The sequence below is a fragment of the Leptopilina heterotoma genome, unplaced genomic scaffold, assembly GCF_015476425.1.
Source record: "Leptopilina heterotoma isolate Lh14 unplaced genomic scaffold, ASM1547642v1 Lhet_26, whole genome shotgun sequence".
NCBI lineage: Eukaryota > Metazoa > Arthropoda > Insecta > Hymenoptera > Figitidae > Leptopilina > Leptopilina heterotoma.
Genome location: NW_025110969.1, coordinates 19140 through 38344, shown reverse-complemented (window position 1 = coordinate 38344; position 19205 = coordinate 19140). Strand labels below are relative to the sequence as shown.

General features: G+C 32.4%; 1 protein-coding gene across 3 annotated transcripts in view; it reads left to right on the top strand.

The window, feature by feature from the left end:
* The window catches only part of LOC122503370, a 140699-nt gene extending 122011 nt beyond the window's left edge, over positions 1–18688 (top strand). For 2 of the 3 annotated variants that reach the window (XM_043613875.1, XM_043613876.1), the window contains 11 exons: positions 8487–8565; positions 11263–11532; positions 11798–12064; positions 12171–12509; positions 12633–12740; positions 12829–13004; positions 13785–14091; positions 14191–14272; positions 14352–14496; positions 14659–14848; positions 16619–18688. In XM_043613875.1, the coding sequence (XP_043469810.1) occupies positions 8487–8565; positions 11263–11532; positions 11798–12064; positions 12171–12509; positions 12633–12740; positions 12829–13004; positions 13785–14091; positions 14191–14272; positions 14352–14496; positions 14659–14848; positions 16619–16770 (2115 nt within the window). In that variant the 3' untranslated portion in view covers positions 16771–18688. The remainder of the gene's footprint in view (positions 1–8486; positions 8566–11262; positions 11533–11797; positions 12065–12170; positions 12510–12632; positions 12741–12828; positions 13005–13784; positions 14092–14190; positions 14273–14351; positions 14497–14658; positions 14849–16618) is intronic. The other variant, XM_043613877.1, reaches the window with a different exon arrangement.
* Positions 18689–19205: the final 517 nt, after the last annotated feature.

The window sequence follows — 19205 nt, the reverse complement described above, 5'->3', positions numbered from 1 at the left end:
AGGAAGTTAGGAGGCGCATGATTATTCCCTGAATGTCATTTGACCGAACTGTCCTTTTACTGAATTGCATTTATCCGAATTGTCATTTTAACGACATGTCACTTTTGAGAATCGCCATTTTTACGAATTGCCACTTTTGCGAAAAGTAATTTTTGTGAAATATCATTTTTACGAAACGTTATTGTTCCGAAATGTAATTTTTTCGAATTGTCATTTTTACGAAATGTCACTTTTGTAAATTAACATTTTTACGAATTGTCATTTTTACGAATTGACATTTTTACGAATTGTCACTTTTGCGAAAAGTAATTTTTGTGAAATATCATTTTTACGAATTGTCATTTTTACGAAATGTCACTTTTGTAAATTAACATTTTTACGAATTGTCACTTTTTGCGAAATATAATTTTTACGAATTGTCATTTTTACGAATTGCAATTTTTACGAATTGTCACTTTTTGCGAAATATAATTTTTACGAATTGTCATTTTTACGAATTGCAATTTTTACGAATTGACATTTTTACGAATTGTCACTTTTGCGAAAAGTCATTTTTGCGAATTGTCATCTATACGAACTGCCATTTTATCGAATTGAATCGAATGACTTTTCGCAAAAGTGACAATTCGTAAAAATGACGATTTGCAAAACTGACATTTCGTAAAAATGCCAATACGAAAAAGTGACAATTCGTAAAAATTACGATTTGTAAGAATTACAATTCGTAAAATTGTCGATTCGTAAAAATTACAATTCGTAAAAATGATATTTCGCAAAACTGACATTTCGGAACAATAACGTTTCGTAAAAATGCCAATTCGTAAAAATGAAATTTCACAAAAATTACTTTTCGCAAAAGTGGCAATTAGTAAAAATGGCGATTCGCAAAAGTAACATTTCGTTAAAATAACAGTTCGGATGAATGCAATTCGGTCAAATGACATTTGGGGAATAATCATGCGCCTCAAAGTTAAGTAAGTTTATTAGTAATTAAGTTTCTGATGTTAATTCAATCCTAGAGGGATAACACTGGTGCAGATTATTTTATTCCCTTCTTGTGTTATTTTTACACCAGAATTAGCATCAGATTTATCATTCTAAATCTGTTATTTGATTAATTTTATCATTTTGCAAGAATTTATCTTCGCCACTATATTCAAACACGATTTAAAAAAGAAAAAGAAATTTTAACGCAATAGAAAGAAGAGTTAAAAAGTTAAGGAAGTTTTTCTCAAAAGTTTTATTATATATACTTTTGTACGTAAATGAGATGGAAAAATCAACATTGAACCAAATAGACAAACATGTAAATACGTTGTATGTTAATGTGTGTATAACCGCAGGAATAGTAGGGAAAATCGCAAGGAAGAAGAAGAAGAAGAAGAAGAGTACGTTAGCATGAAGTCCTCGTTACTAATTTTTCTTTAACTGAAACCAGTTTTCTCTTTGGTGTCAGTATCACTGTACACTGCATGGGAGAGAAGTCGTTACACTCGATCTTTACAAGCGCATTCGAAGTACGCTCTCTGGTGTCCCCAGAACTGACCTTCGGTAAAGTGCCCTACCCCTGTTACACTGTTCAGATAAACTGTTCGGGGACACGAATTCTCCTTGTCTTGATTTTCATTTCTGAACGCTCGTGACCAATGGTGAAGAGTCTTGTCACGAATATGTTAAAGCTTAACCAGACAAAAATTTAATTTTTTTTATCAAATCCATGTCCGAATATCGATTAAAGGAGAAATCCTAATGGACCATCATTAAAAGTAAATTCCAAACGGTTACCAAATAGATATCGATACTGATGCTTTCGAATCAGCTTTTCGATACAATATTTTTAAAACTTGTTTTTAGATATCATTTGATCCTTTTCGATACCAACTGATGCTGTTTCGTTTACTAGAAATAAATAACGAGAAAATTGTCAATCACCTTCAGGATCAATGAAATTTGTTTTTTTACATTGATTCTAAATTTTAATTCTGAATTAATGTTATCCTAAAATGAAAAAAAAATCATAAAATTTATATCCTGCTGAACGCTATTGTTTCTGCGTAGCAATAAAGCGAGTCCAAAAAAGTGACTTGCACAAGCAAGAGATGCATTCATATTTACGTTTTTGTATGAACACGTATAAGAAAGGAAAAACTTTTTTTTCATCTTTTCCACAAAGAAGGCTTTAAACAAAGAGGTCCTTGGAAAGTACTCAACAACAACAACTCTCACTCATTTTGCCTTGAAGATCAAGAACTTAGGTCTATTGCCTATAATTACATCGTAATGTGGTTCATCTCCTGAGAGTCAGGTTACGGTTAAGTCTCGAAGGGAAAAATTCCTCCATAACACGCGACTTTCCTCTCGATAGTTTGCAACAGGTTGTAAGCTGTAGAATATGTGATGGCTATTTTCAAGTGGAAAAATTATCGATAAATTTCCTTTTTTTATGGACTAGTGAATAGTTATTATAGTAGAGAAGGGAAGTATCTTTTCTTATTTTTTCAATAGTTAGAAATAGTTAGAAATAGTTAGAAAATTATAGAAATGTTTAGAAAAGGGTTTTGAAAGGTTTTTGAAAATTGTAGATTTTCGAGATGATGGTAACGGATTTTTGAGATGTTACCAAAACATGATTTTATTCTTGTTTCTCTTCCTCTACTCTTGGATTTCTCTAGTATTCTAAATCGTTCCTGGACATACACCTTGAGAATTTATTTCACCTTATTTCTAGTTCATCAACGTTGTCCATCTTAGAAACCGTGCATGCGTACTTGTTAATCTTCCTTATCTTTCTCCACCCTTATAACTCTACTCCATAACTTATCACCAACTACACCAACATGTCAGGCGACTTCACTGTCCTTCCAATTATCCTCGAATCTTGCATCTACTCTCCGTACGAGTCCCATCACTCTTCCTGACTTTTCTGTCCATTACATTCAACTCTCGTCCATTATAACTGGACCAATAACCTAAATGACGAAACTGATTTACTTCTCCAAAGTGAGGGAGGAGTCATCGACTTCCCGGCTAAAATACTTCCTCCATTATTTTTTACTATTTTTTTCGAACCATGTGTTCCTTTTTTTTCTACCAATTTCTCACCATGTGGACTGTGAAAAGCAACCTTTCGAATTACTCAAGGAAGCACGCTTTACTGTCATAACATTAGATCCCGAACTTTCGATTCCCTGGGGTGCTAATTCTCAAACTGAGTTCCGTGCACGACTTCGAGTAGTTTATACCATTCATTAGAAACATTTGAAGAGTGTCGTAAAGTCTTGATCGATTTTAAGAATAGCCTCCTGCTCCGGGATTAGAATAGCTCGTCTGTAATCTACCACGTGTTGTAAGAGAGGCAAGAGAACCTCAATTTGCTAAGTACAGTGCAAGTCTGTGACGCAAAGTTGTAATCCGATGAAAGTGAGCAGCCTTGTAGTTTACTGAGCCTAATATTTACACCCTCATTTACGCGTACCGTGAGAGTCTGCAGTAGCGAGAATGAGTCCCAGGAAACTTCCTTTCAAAATGAAGATTCCAAAAAAGGTCGGTTAGAAAAGAACCTTTCCGAAACTTTCAAATGATGATTCCACTATTTTTTGCGAGTGCTCCGAAATTTTGGAGACTCTACGTTTTTAGTAAGCACTTCTTTAGAAAATACTTGTTTAGTAAATGCTTCATCGGTAAATACATCTTCAGCAAACATTTCATCAGTAAATTCCAATGGTCAAAGAAGGATGGCGAGTATTAGGTAAACAATTAATATAAAGTCCAGGAGCCAATCTGACCAATTTATTCCAGCAATGATCTGTAACTAGAGAACCAAAGGGAAGTCAATTTCGTCGTCAAAGTTGTATATACGCCATGACGAACAGTGAACGCAAAGATTCTAACGAACAAATAGGGCTTAAGGTAGGATATCCTTTCATTTGTGTTCCGGCTGATGAATAATGGATTAGATTCTATCTTCTACCTGAAGTACGTGCGTTTCCATCGGGTTTATATTCCTTGGATAAAAGAGGAATATGCTACCTTAAATGTAGTGGCTCAGCATAAAATATAGTACCATCTCTCTCACACGGGAGAAAGGGCCACTTCAATTAAGGTAGCATATTCCTGTTTCATCCCAGCGGAAATGCATGCAGTGTCGCATCTTCACGATTCGACGGACGGGATTCATCACAAATCGTGAGGAACTTTTGTCGGAATAGAAAACTATAGGCAATTTCACTCTTTGTATTATATTCCTTGCGGGTTTATTAGAGAAAAATAGCAAAACTACCAGGAGAGGAATCATCAACTTCTCATGAATCTATTGCTAGGAAAAATTGTCGGGGGATCTCTACCGCGTTCCCACCGTGAAAATAAAGGATGAACTTCCTCCCTGTTTCTTTTGTGCATATGCGAAATTCCTGAAGGTTGTTTTAATTATTCGAGCCATGCTAGCAGTTCGCTAGCATGTTCACTTTTAAAAGTGTACGTAACAATTTTCTCTGTTAACAAAATATTTAGCTGGAAAAATTATTTAAATTAAGAAGTAATTCTTTGAAGAGGCGAGTTTTTTCTTATTTGACAAATTCCTGGAGTTGGAAAATATCTTGGAAATCTAATGGAGTAAGGAAGAGGTGATTTAGAAAAAAAAGTGCGCAACGGAAGAAGGCGTTAACGTAATCAAAGATGGCTTAGTGCAAGCTCACGGATAAAACGTACTTTCTCAAGAGCATAGGGAAACAATCTTGTGTAAGATCTTTTTTTGGTTTCTTATACACACTCGACGATTAACAGTATGAGAAATAATATACCAGAAAACTTGTTCGAATATTCTGAATCTATTTAAAAATACAACTGGGTTGTAATTAGCAATGGATCTTGCACGAGATTATTTATCGACCTCTTCTTCACTGGACCTCCATCAATATTACAATTATTTTACAGTCTGAGAAATGATTGCTTTTGTTCCTTAGTTTCCATTTTTTGATTTGTTTCAAACTATCTCTAATTGTAAGAAGATGGTAAACAAAATTATTTTTGAACTTCTTTACTGAAAAGTATATATTGTTCAAGCAAGACATCTTTGTGTAAATAAATTAATAACATAAAAGTGGGATAGAAGAGGAAGAGGCGAAGATAAGATGTATAGAATGTGCATAGTAAGAATAATGTATGAACAGTGAAAAAAAGAAAAAGCGAGAGAAAATCATAGCCGCAGCGTATATGTTTTTCTACTCATGAACGATGATTTCCTCTTTATCTTGAATGTACCATCTCTAAAAGAAAGAGCAGTGAACCAGCAGAAAATATATATTGAGCGTAAGTAATGACATTAACTATTCAAAAAAAAGAAAAAAAACACCCAAAGCCATAGTATTGGTTCCGTATATACATTTGTCTATAAACTAAAGTATTACAGAAGATCGGATTAAAGTATTTACTCCTTTTATTACTTTCCTCCAGTTGCAAAACATGAATGTCTCGACGAGTATTCACATTAAAAAAAAATCCTCAAGTTGTTTCCCAAGGAGACATTTATGAAAATCAACACTTAAATTATTTCCAATTACTAATTAATGCATTTCACAGTTATTATCATTTCCATAAATGAAATGTGATCGATACTATAAAATAACTCATAAACGAGTCCTTATCGTAGTTTGTGAAAATAATATTGAAATAAAATGTCTGCCTATAACGTGTAATTATACAGGATTTTATGCGAGTCAAACTGGAAATCTTCAGTATATCGATTTGGTCCATGAAAAACTTGTTAGTTTGAAATTGAGAAAAAAAAAGAAAAAAAAATGATTTGAAAAAAAAGAAAAAGAAAAGTAGAAGGGTAGGATAGAAAGAGTAGCGAAGAAACCAGGAAGCGCCACTTTGTAAAACGAGAGCAAAAATAGTTTGAGGATAAGCGACATGGATGTGTATGTTCTATAACTTCATGATATACTTGTTAGTTCACACAACTTCCTTGATAACCGGTTAAGCAGTAGTTTCGTCCTTGCAATTCAATTTTAAGCAAAGGTTGTTTTTAAAGGATGTGTGTATATAAAAGCTCGGGTTAATGAACTCATAAAAGGTAATTTCAGTATAATAATTCCAGTGTAATAACTCCATTAAATTTATTTTATTACAGTCATTACTCTATAGTGATTCGTCTATTTATTTACTTACTTATTTTATTGCCCAAGCTCCCTTGGTTTAATTTGAAAACCATAACATAATTACAATGGAGGCATATAATTAACAAATAGTATTTGAAGTTTTCACTTTTTTTATCCTCAAAAAAACTTAAAACTATCGTGTTCCTAGAATATCCGTATATGGTATTTTCAGAATGTTCTCATAATCTAATTTTTAGTTAACTTAATTATTTGGCTAGAATTTAACCTTGAGATTCGACTCGCAAATTTTTTTGACAGGATAAAAAATCCTGGATACTCATTTTGAGATTGCAGATTGTGAATATGTTTACAAGCAAAATAAATGGGTGCAGTATATAACCGATTGAAGAATTAAGAACATGGAGCGATAGAAAGGCTCCTTATTACCGGACACAATTCTTGGAATTTTGATATTTATCATGGACAATAATTCCGTAGCAGAGATTTATGAATTCAGGACTTTAAATGAAAATATAGTAGCGAACAAGATTCTTTTCTCCTCCAGTGAATATGTGGTAAAACGATGACACAGTCTTGATCCTCTAATGAGGTAAACGCCAACTATTCTAAATATTTCAAAAATCTTTTGATTCTCGTCACATTTCTCAAGAGTTTAAATGCCATGACAAATATTTGATGGAAAGAACCTTTTTTTCTTTACGTGACATTTCTTAACTCGTTACTAACCATGGCAGAAATTTGATGGAATTTCCACACTTAGAAAATGCGTAACAAATTGTAAAAAAAAAAATTACAAATGGTAAATTGTATGTGAAGCGGAATTAGAAGGCTAGGCTAGCCATTTAGAAATTGACTGTACGAACAACACGTGAATTTAAATGATCTGATAAATCGGATAATTTAATTGTTCATCTCGAATTTCGAGTCATTCGGATATTTTCTTAGAAAATTAGAAGACAGTTTGTAAAAAAATATTTGCGACTATTTCTCACGTAAGGCGATAGTTTAGAAATACATTTTGCCACGGTTCACCGCTCTGAAGTTGACTTTGCTGAAACCGCAGGAAATTAATTCGAAAGGATCAAACGAACCCGATGATTCATCAGTGACACTGGGACATGGCACGTCTTTAGAACGTCTACAGGCCATTCTTCAGACCTCTATGTCCGTTCATAAGACATAGAGACATCTTCTGTCTAAAGCTCCAAAAGACGTCTTTTACATAAGATGTCGTTGATAATTAATTAAAATTTATTATAATGTCTATTGTAACATTTGTGGCACAAATTTAAATTTAATTTTAGTACATAGTGTTACGTCTCTGAATAAGACCAGTAATATTCTAATGGTTATGTTATTGCTACGTCCCAAAAAATATGGTAAATAACAATACTTGTTTTTAATTAAATTAAATATTGAAATTACTGAATTGTTTTTAAGTCTAGATTTTTACATCCAATAGCTTAGGAACACTTTCTATTTTCTTATTTCTTTAGTTCAATTTAAATAAGGAATATTGAATTCCAAAAGGAATGAGATCTTTCTTAAACAAAAAAAAATAGTTCAATAATTAATTTCGGATTCTTTCGATCATCAACATGTTGTTGTCAACTTCCTAAAGCTTCACCTTTCGTAAACTATTTTGTAGCAATTAACCCAAAAAGTGTCAGTGATTGTCAATCATCAGCATGTTATTGTCAACCTGTTAAAAACTTCACCTTTCCTCAATGTGAAGATAAACTAATCAACCTTTTAGAATAGTGGAGCAGAAACATGAGGGCATTGTCAAGAGCTATCCCGCATAGTTAAAGAGAAACAACTGATAAGTAAATATCAAAGTACCATTAAATAGTTTACAAAATAATTAAAAATAATTAGAAACACCAAGAAGTCGTAATTATAATTAAATACGATTATTAATTACAGTCATACTCCAACACTATGACTATAAAATTGAGGGAAATTTTTCTCAAGTGCAGAATATATATCTTACATCATCATATATGTGTAAATAATGAGGATTATCCTATTGCAATGATGTGCTTGCAATTAAAGGAAAAATCTTCTCTTCCGTGTTTGGATTAGTGATTAGCATTTGGCGTCCACTGCGAAAATACCTTGGGAACTGAACCCAAGGTCGTAATAAGTTAGTCCTGTTTATGCGCTTCCGCTATACTGTGTCTGTATGCCTTCTTGTCTATTTATATAGAAATGTAGTATACATGTGTGTGTGCGGGCATTTGCAGGCGTTCACGCAAAACGAACGAGACGGGAGCGATAGAGACAATGGCAGGTCGTGGCAGGTCGATGTACATAAGAATCTTCCTCCAACACTGTAATTAACCTGCAACGCTTCTCTTGTTACAGATGGGCTCGCACACAATCGGCCTCATCGCTTCAGGGTTCCTCCTTCTAGTATTCTTCACAGGAAGTTTCGCTGTTATAGGTAAGTGCATTGACTTCCCGATTTTTTTTCCCCCTGCATATTTTATATATATTTACCACGCAAATTTTAATATTTCTGAGGTGATAATGTTAATCATTACAATGACCCCGATTAATTTTTAATTTTTATAATTTTATTTATGCTTTCTTTTAGCATTTCCATTGTTAAATCTTCTCCATCCCTCATTACTTGAATGATATCCTTATTAAGATCAATTTTAGTTTTTGAAACTTTTAACATAGTAGCTCTAATTATACAATTGCAATTTAATATCGGAACAATTATAAATACACATTGACCTGCATAGCCACATTTTGAAATTTGCAAAAATTTGAAGATTTAATTTGATTGGACGTGCTCCGGTTGCACCTATAATTGGTAGTTTATTACATTTTTCACATTGTTCAATATTTTCACTATAGAAACTGTCAGATATACATGTTACTTGACTATCCGTATCTACAAGTGCTTTTACTTCTTTATTAACAATTTCAAATTCTATTACTGGACACTTTCCTAAATGATCATGAATATCAATTATTTGTTCTTCTAAAAGTTCTAAGTTCTAAGTTCAAATTCTATTACTGGACACTTTTCTAAATGATCATGAATATCAATTATTTGTTCTTCTAAAAGTTCTTCTTGCATATCAGATGGAATCATTTCTTTTGCTTTGCTAATTAATGTCATTGACCTAGGATTTGTATTAAGCAAACTTGTGTTTACAAATCCGATGTTTACTAGTTTTCCGAAGTCGTTGATATGAATTGTTACCTTGATAACGATTTTTATTTTTATTATAATTTGAATTTTCTTTGTAACGATTTTGATTTTGTTGGTAATAATTATTTAATTGTTTTGTTAACGATTATAATTCTTAGAATAACTCGATGAAATGCTTTGACAATTGCCAGAGTTTCTATTTGGAAAATTTCTCTGAGAATTTACTGGACCTACTTTATCAAATTTTTCTAATAAACCTAATAAATCATTTATTTTTTTAATTTCTGTAATTATTATAGCAGTTTGAATATCATCATCGAAATGTCTGGCAATTTTCAAAACAGTTTAATTTTCTGTAGGTGATGGAATCAAGTCTTTAGCTTTATTTATTACTTTAATCGCGTAAGGGGTCGTCCAGAAACTACGTCACGCCTGAGAAGGAGGGTGTAGTTATCTTAGCGTGATGTTTCTATTTAGTAATTTATCTTTAACATGACAAAAGTGATCATCTTCTTTAACCAAATTCCAACATTCTTTAGCTATTCCATCTAAACATGCTTGCATAACGTATTTATTTTAAGTTCGTTATCTTTTTGATGAGACGCTACTTTACCTAAATCTCTTTTTACTCTTTTAACTTCAAGTCCCAACTCACGCATGAATTCATCGAAATCTTGTTCAGTTTTATTAATTAATTCCTTCGTTTATAGACTTTTCTTTTAAAGAAATTATAGTCAAAAAGAAATTGTCAAGATTCAAGTAATTTATCCACAGTTATTTAAATAACGATCTTATAAAAATCGTAATTATTCTTCATTTACGAGTGTAATCGATCGAAACTCAGCAAAGTGTATATAATTTTCAAACCTCTGTGTAATCGAATTTGCTACTAATCTTTCTAATAACTATGCGATCCCTAACAATGATATTTCATCTGTAACCTTAGGGTACTTTTTTGCAAAAAAAAGTCCTTTTATAATTGTTCTAAAATACCTGATATAGTAGGAGTTACCAGTTTTTCTCGGTGGTCCCTTAATAGCAATGGATCGGTAATTGGTTCGGTTCAACTTCAATTATTATTCATTCCTCCTTGTTCTGAATAATTACATGTCATTATTATTCGCTGCACACCATTTAGTTAGAATCCTATATATAGTTTCCTTTCTAATTACCCTCCGTAACTAAATAATCCTTAATACGTTAATTCATTTGAACAAAAATGTAATAAATATTGTAATAAATATTAATCACTGTAAATTATCATTTGCAAAATTGTTTTTCATAAAAAAGGAGAAAAAAAATTGTTTTTGAATAATTTTAGTAATTTGAATGACTTTGACGAATCATAAGAAATAATTTTGAATCTTGCCTCGAGTAATCTAACGAGTAATCTTCATTCTGCCTTCGTCTTCTTCGTCTGTTTTTTCTGCTAATTATTTATTAGTTTGTGTAAGAAATTAATAAGGTTCTGGTTTTTTTGAAACTATTAATTTTTAAATTTAGTTTAGAAGTCTTAGGTATTTTTCTAAAATACTGGTGTCAGTGTTGGAATTTTTAAATTTAGAACAAGTGTTCATTACAATGTGCGAATAAACTACTGCGTTAGGCAGACTTAAAAGCAACTTAAAAGCCATGTAGTTTCAATTTTAACAAGTCTTTGCCTAGTTACATCCATTTGAGTATTGTGATCCGCGTGACACTTTCTAGTTCTGAACGAAACACTTCCCAAGATTGTACGCTATTTTGTAGCAGATTTACATCCCAAGATAGTTGAAAAAGCAAAGCACTTTTATTTTACAGAGTGTCGGATTTAAAAACGTACCTAACGAGGTCAAAAATAGTATTTCTAATTATTCTAATTACTGCTCCCTCAAATCCCTTAAAATATTCAACAAATATTTAGATATCCTATTCGTATGTTAAAATTTGAAGGAATTAATTTTCAATTCACTGAATGAATTAATATGTTTTCAGCGAAAACGGCATTTGAGAAGCTGACCGATTACGACTATAGAGGAACGACATATTACAGTGTTCGAAATTTGAGTCTCTATGAATGTCAAGGATGGTGTAGGGAAGAACCGGAATGCCAAGCGGTGGCCTTCTCTTTTGTTGTGAATCCTTTGGCACCCATTCAAGAAACCCTTTGCGAATTACAAAATGAAACCGCAGCTTCGAATCCTTCCGCTCAACCTCAGAAAGCTGCTAATATGTATTACATGACAAAACTTCAAATTAGATCTGGTAAGTGTTGACTATTAAAATCTATTATGAAATCCAAACCAAGTTCAGGAAGATAATTCCTCAATTACCTATTTTTTGGAGATGTAGGAAGTAAACGATTAAAGGCTACGGTTAGTTCAGACCTTTACTGCTTTTAGTGCAGGAATTTTACTGTGTTCCACTTTCCTGTTATTATGGTTCCACTGAATTAAAACTTTTTTTTCCTGCACCAAGTTGATTTTAACTGTGAAGAAAAATTTGCTGACTCAATTTGGTTTATTTTCAGAAAAAGTCTGCAAGAGGCCATGGGCCTTTGAACGTGTGACGAACAAGATGATACGAGGTTTTGACAATGCCCTAATTTACGTCTCGTCGAAAGAAGGATGTTTGACGCATTGTTTGAATGAAAATCGGTTTACCTGTAGATCCGTTGAATACAATTATGCCACTCTTCAGTGCCAATTAAGTGATTCCGACAGGAGAACCATTGGACACATTGCACAATTTGTTGATTCACCCGGAATCGATTACTTCGAAAATCTTTGCCTCAAAGGTAACAAACAATAGATATTAAAATTTTTAAAACATTAAATAATTATTAAATATTAAAATAAGTATAACAATAAAATAATATATAAATTTGAATTTAATCACTTTAGGTAAGGATGCCTGTAAAACGAAGAAGAAGTTCGTATCGCCAAAAATTGGGGTAAGTGAGGAGAAAATCAACCAATACGCTGGATTGAATTATTATACGGACAAAGAGCACCAAGTACAAAATGAATCGGCTTGTAAACTTGCTTGCGAGGTAGAAACCGAATTTCTCTGCAGATCCTATCTCTATCGTGGTCCACCAATGAGCAACACCTATAATTGTCAACTCTTCCATTTGGATCATTGGACACTTCCTGATGGACCAAATACCTACTTGAATGCTGAACGACCTCTTATCGATAATGGAGATCGTATTGGTTCTTATTATGAAAACTATTGTGAAAGTAAGTAAATGATGAAAATTCATATTTCTTATAGCATCCAACTCCTCATTTTTATCTGGATAATTTGAGGACCTCGATTCTCATTTGAGTATTCAATTAATTTTATTTTATTTAACTTTTTAGAAGAAGCTGTTCCATCTACCACTGAAGGTTTATCGGACAATTCAGGATTCAAGAATGATGTTGAGAAGGAACAATTGAACTGCGATAAGACCGGAACATGCTACGATGGTAAGATGGTATTTCTTTATCATAGACGAATTTGGAATTTAAAAAAAATTCGTTAGAATTATTAAACTAACGGTAAAATTATTTTTAGTTTCTGTTGACTGCAAAGACACACGTATTGCCGTCCAAGTTAAAACAAACAAACCTTTCAATGGACGTATTTATGCTTTGGGACGTTCTGAGACTTGTAACAACGACATCATTAACAGTGATATTTTCAGATTGGACTTGACAATGACTGGTCAAGATTGTAATACGCAGAGTGTGGTAAGTTTTTCTATAAGTGAACGGAGATTTATTGAGGACAAGCAATGTCTGTTCGAGAATCCACTTTGAGAGATCCTATGTCAAAGATCTATCCTAAAGACGACTTTTGGACATAGGGCGTCTTTAAGGTGATCTTTTAACGAACGTGCGGATGTCCAAAAGAAAGGATGCCTTTAAGAGAACCTATGTTCGTGGGCTCACTGGGTATTTTTAGCTCACACGCTTTTTTTATCAGTTCATGCATATCATTCTTATAATCATTCCAAAAGCACAACCTAGTGGGCAGAGTTACAGAAAAGTTATGTAATTTTTCTAGAACAGAAGAAATTAAGTTTTGGAACCAGTCAAACCAGATTGTACTAATCTTTAGTAAATTGGGTATAAACCCAATTAAGCTCGAGCTAATTAGTTCGATTTCTGAACCCATTCATCAGTCGTATAAAAAATCATATTTTTCAGCGCACTCATTTGCATGGAATCATCACACTGCACTGAATAATGTATATATAAATAAGTTCCCAGCTTTTCACTTCTTTATATAAGATGACACATCTTATTGAATTGTTTTAAGTTTTGAAGTAAATAATTCAAAAATAATACAATTCAAAAAATTTACATTCAATTTGCAGTCATAATTTCGAATTACAAAGGTTGATTTCCTGTATCAAATTGTATTAGTTTTGTCATTCTTTTATCATCTAAGAAAATTTTTTTTGGGATGCACCACTTTTTCTTAGTGCCTTCACGGTGACAGTTGGTTTAAAGTTTAACATTTTCAAGCTGCCTGTTGACCTGCAGCGTGACGGTTTTCAGACTGGCATTTACTCCAATACGGTTGTATTGCAACATCATTCGGTGGTTATGACGAAAGCTGACAAAATCTACAAAGTCAAATGTACTTACGACATGTCATCAAAGAACATTACCTTTGGGATGATGCCAATTAGAGATCCAGAAATGATAAGTATCACCAGTGCACCTGAAGCACCACCACCAAGGATAAGAATTCTCGACAGCAGATCACGAGAGGTCGAAACTGTTCGTATTGGAGATAAACTCACTTTCCGAATTGAAATCCCAGAAGATAGTAAGTTACATTTTTTGAAATTTGAGAAATAATACTTTACTTGTTTACTTAATACTTTTTACTTGTTGCAAATTTATACAAGTGTATTTTCTGCTTCAGCTCCTTATGGTATTTTTGCCCGAAGCTGTGTTGCAATGGCTAAGGACTCGAAGAGTACTTTCCAAATTATCGACGACGAGGGGTTAGTAATTGCTAAGCTTCAAAAATATTTTTTTAATTACTGTTTAGAATGAAAATTATAATAAAACATTTCTTGTTAGATGTCCTTTGGATTCTTCTATTTTCCCAAGCTTCACACAAGACGGCAATGCTCTGCAATCAGTTTACGAAGCATTCAGGTTTACTGAATCCTATGGCGTAATCTTCCAGTGCAATGTCAAATACTGTCTCGGACCTTGTGAACCGGTAAATATATAGAAGCCAAAAAAAAAATTTTGGAAAAATCTTAATGCTAGAAACTAGCTTCTGGCTACAACTGTGAATATTTTATCTCAAAGCTTTTTCGCATCTAGTGACTAATATATTAAATTTTCAGAAATGTTTAATTTTTATTTTACTGTTCTGCAGGCAATGTGTGAATGGGGACGTGATTCAGTGGAGTCTTGGGGCAAGAGGCGTAGAAGAAGTGTTGTCAATTCCACTGAAGAAAAATCGGAAGACATGACTCTTTCACAGGAAATTCTTGTCTTGGACTTTGGCGATGAGAAGCAGACCGACTTCTTGAAGAACGATGCCAGCATAGATTTCAATGAACTTGGTAATAATCTTTAGATGCTGTATATTTTCTATTATTTTTGAAAAAACCTTAAGGTACCTTACCTAGGAGGAGAAATTCACCAAAGAAACAAAGATAGTTGGGGGACTATAGTCCCTTGACGATCTTTGTTTCTTTGGTGAATTTCTCCTTCTTTGTGGAGTCTTCTTTCTGAATTAGAAGATCTCCCTTTTTAGTGGGTTGTTATGTCTCAGAATGAAACCGACATATCCTAAATTATTTATCTAAATTTGTCCGGCATCGGTGATTCAAACCTGATTTATTCACAGAGCGGAAGGCTCTGATATTAAGGGACGGATTTTAAAAAAGAGATACTGTTAAATTGAAGTTAAATTATTAAAGTTTTTATTTGAATCCTTTACAATTAGAATCAGAAAGAAAAAGTAGATCCAGATGTCTTCAGGGAGACTGAAGTTGGAACATTGTGGAACCAATCGAGAATTTAAAAAGAGACAAAATTTAAAAGTATTAGTTAGTTACCTTTTAAAATTATTCTTAGAGTGGTAGACCCAACAAGGAATATCTCCTTCAGTGTGAGGTCGAAGAAATGATGTTGTCTGGCGGAAACAGGGAATGCAGTAGATTTCCCTCGAATTGTTTTCGGTCCAGCCAAAGTAAAAGGTCTAGAGTCCAGGTGTCGATGTAAATTAGATAAAACACCCTTTAGCCTAGGAGTGACCGAATTATTTATTTGCCGTTGCGGTCGAAGTAATGTAGTCCTTAGAAAAATAGAAATGTTCCTCGCAGTAGAAATTATCTCTTTGAATGAACTTGACTAAGACGAGACTTAATGCACTTGGTACTTGAAGAGATTTTTGGAACTGGAGTCGAAGAATAAACTCGATGACAATACACAACTAGTTAACTTCGTCGCGGTTGCTGGACTGACACGAAAAAGACGCGAAATTGATTCGGTGGTGACTTGTGGACTAGTTAAGTTGAAGGCGTTTCCTGGACTGACTATAGAACCAATAGAAAAATGACAAGATACACATGACCATATTTCGCAATTGCCATCCAGACAAAGACGCTCTTGGTGACCTATTATCTTTACTGCTTTGGCTTGACTTCGACACCTTGTCTAACACCCTGCCTACGGACTTTTTTAGAAGCCTTTCCTTCCACCTCTTCCTTTTGAGTCTTTTATCGACTCTGGACAAATTGTTGTCCTCCTTCATCTTCAGGTCCCTGGTCACCTTTTCCCTCTCTAGACGCTAGTGGGATTCAGCTGAAGCATTACCCCGAAGGTGCTCCTAATTTTTACAATCGCTTTCTGTTTTGGATGTCCTTTAGTGAAAAGCCCTGACACCACGACAAGGTCTACTAAACATATCCATGATGCACATAATGTTTGTTCGAGGAGAACCGTGGTTCACATATCCATGACGTCGATGATGTTCGGTAGTGGACAACCATTTGCGAAATCTTTTAGGACCCTTTCCTAAGTGCCCTAAAGTTTTCCAAAGTTTCTAGACATTGTATAGAACAAACCCTAAGAAAGTTCACCAAACGCAGTTCCCATCTGCAAACGGAAAATATATTAGAAACAAATTTGTTAAATCATTTACTATTACTTTAGTTTCTTGGAGGATTTTGGAAAACTTAGAGTGATAGTTGCATTGGGTGGGTAATAAACCCCAAATTCGATAAAGTCTCCAGTTGACGGTATCAAAAATGTTACAGAAAACCCAAATATTTTAATAGTACTTACATATGATAACAATTCATTCATGTTCTCTTCTTTATCCACAGACAAAACCATAACAATTGAGCGACCATGTCCAACGGCCGGCTCCCTCCTAGCAATGCGAGTGACCTGCGCACTTCTAATTCTCATCTACATCTCCACAATCTTCTGCTATTACATGAAGAAATGGTTGACACCCCGCAAAATGATGCCTTAAAACTATTCCCATTTTCTGACTTTCTACAAGTTGTACAAGAAAAAAAAAGAGGGAGCCGTATGTGAAAGAAATGAATGAGAGAAGGTGCGAAGAAGTTTAGACTCAAAGTATAATATAAAATTACACTTCATACGCATTCATACTCAAGAGTATACTCAAAATCACGTCAATTATTGTTATCAAATAAAAAAACGTGACTAGCTTATGATCATCATTCAACGAACACACTTTTTTGTCAATAACTGACAAATACATCTATTGAAAAAACACATTAAAAATTACCTAACTCATTATCATGCTAATTTTGATCATGTTACAATTAAATCAAATCTTCGCAGGGGTGAACTGGCAATATATTCCAATTGATAACGAAATACCGATTAGTCAATCAAATAGCCGGTTATAATCATTCTTTTTTTTTACTTAACCGGTTTTGTTCTCTCTCTCTCTCTGGTTCGCTCCTGAGTCTCAGGGATCCAATCGAACTAAGAATCCAATTAGTTTGACATTTTTTTATTATTTTGGTTTTTACAGTAGTAGTAACTTTATTGGATTCGCCCTTGAATTAATTTTCTGATTGACTTGTAACTTGTATCAAGACTAGTAAATACATATTTAAACATTCACGCTTGATTAACGTCTTTAATGATAAAATCTAGCTTAAAAATATTTGTTAAGATTAAAGTGGCAACTAGGCTAAACGAAAGACATTAATCGAAAAAAAAGTTGAGTTGTTACTCGTAAAAAGCGCTTTAAAACTCAAAATTCAATCACTTGTAATATAAAATACAATTTTAAATGATAATTCCAAAAAATGTTCGCTTTTTCATCAATATAGATTAGTACTTAGTTATCAGGAGCTATGTCACTGAATAATTAAAAAGCTTCTAGAAGAAAAATTGTGCAATAAAAAAAAGCGAAGGAATATATTTTTAAATGGTATTTTATATTATAATTAATTAAGGCTGCAATTTAATGAAATTTAACGGAAAATATGAAAGAATGATTTTATGTCTGTGTACGAGCGCAATTTTCATGTTGTACGATAATTATTCAATTTTAATAATATCCATATTTTACAGCTTAGCATTTTATATTAAAACTTGGACTTTACTGGTAGTAAGTATAATTTTATGAACCACCTACAATGTCATAAACTATTTCAAGTAATCAAAGTACGCAGTAATTTTCAAGTTTTTATTTGTCGATCGTAAATCATTTTTCTCTAATCTTATTTTCTTTTTTCAATTACAATAATTCAATATTACAATATTGGATGATTTAAATTTTTTTTTACTTTTACAATCGACAAATTTAAACCCATAGTTTTAAGGAGGAAACAACTGCTTTCGCGACGATTTGTTTGCAAATGTGAAATTTTTTTTTAAAATCTCTGTTTAGAAAAAGAATGTGTACGATAAGTTACTATTATTATTTATTTTTATTATTTATACTTTCGTCGAAATCGATTGCAATTTATGTTTAGATAAATTGAGTCAAATATGTATTTTGAAAAAAATGTCAACCAAAGTTAAATTGTGGAGTAAGTGCAGAGTAGGGGAAAGTTAACAAATTTTAAAAAAGAGAGATAATTTATGGTTTAATAAGAAAATTAAACCATTAAATTTGTTAGCAATTATCATTGTAAGCGAAATTCTTTTTTATGTGTTAAATATTTTTTCTTTTTAAACGTCAAATAAATATTTAGCATTTGTTTTTTAAATTTAATCTTTCGTTTTATATGTTAAATGTAATTTTACCATTTCCGTCGTATTAGTTAATATAAATTTAACGTTTCGTTTTATATATTGATATAATTTTTTTTATTTGATATGTTAAATGCAAATTTACTATTTCCTTTTTATACGTCAAATATAAATTTAACTTTTTTTAAATGTTAAATATGACTTTAACATTTCTTTTTCTCATGTCAAATATAAACTTAACGATTTTTTTATATGTTAAATATAAATTTAACATTTCTTTCTCATGTTAAATATAAATTTAACATTTTTTTCTCATGTTAAATATGAATTTAACATTTTTTTCTCATGTTAAACGTAAATTTAACATTTTTTCCTCTTGTTAAATATAAATTTAACATTTTTTCTCATGTTAAATGTAAATTTAACATTTTTTTCTCATGTTAAATATAAATTTAACATTTTTTTCTCATGTTAAATATAAATTTAACATTTCATTTTCTTATGTTAAATGTAAATTTAACATTTATTTTTCTCACGTTAAATAAAAATTTAACATAGAAAAAAGAATTTCGCATGAGAAACATAATATTTTTTACAAAAATTTATAAACGAAATGGACTTTTCCCTATTATTTACAAAAAAAAGAAGTCGTCGCGAAAAGGAAACTTGATGTAGAGTTTCAATATTTTTATTAGTTAAATGAGTGTTTGAATGATTCGGGCATCGTTA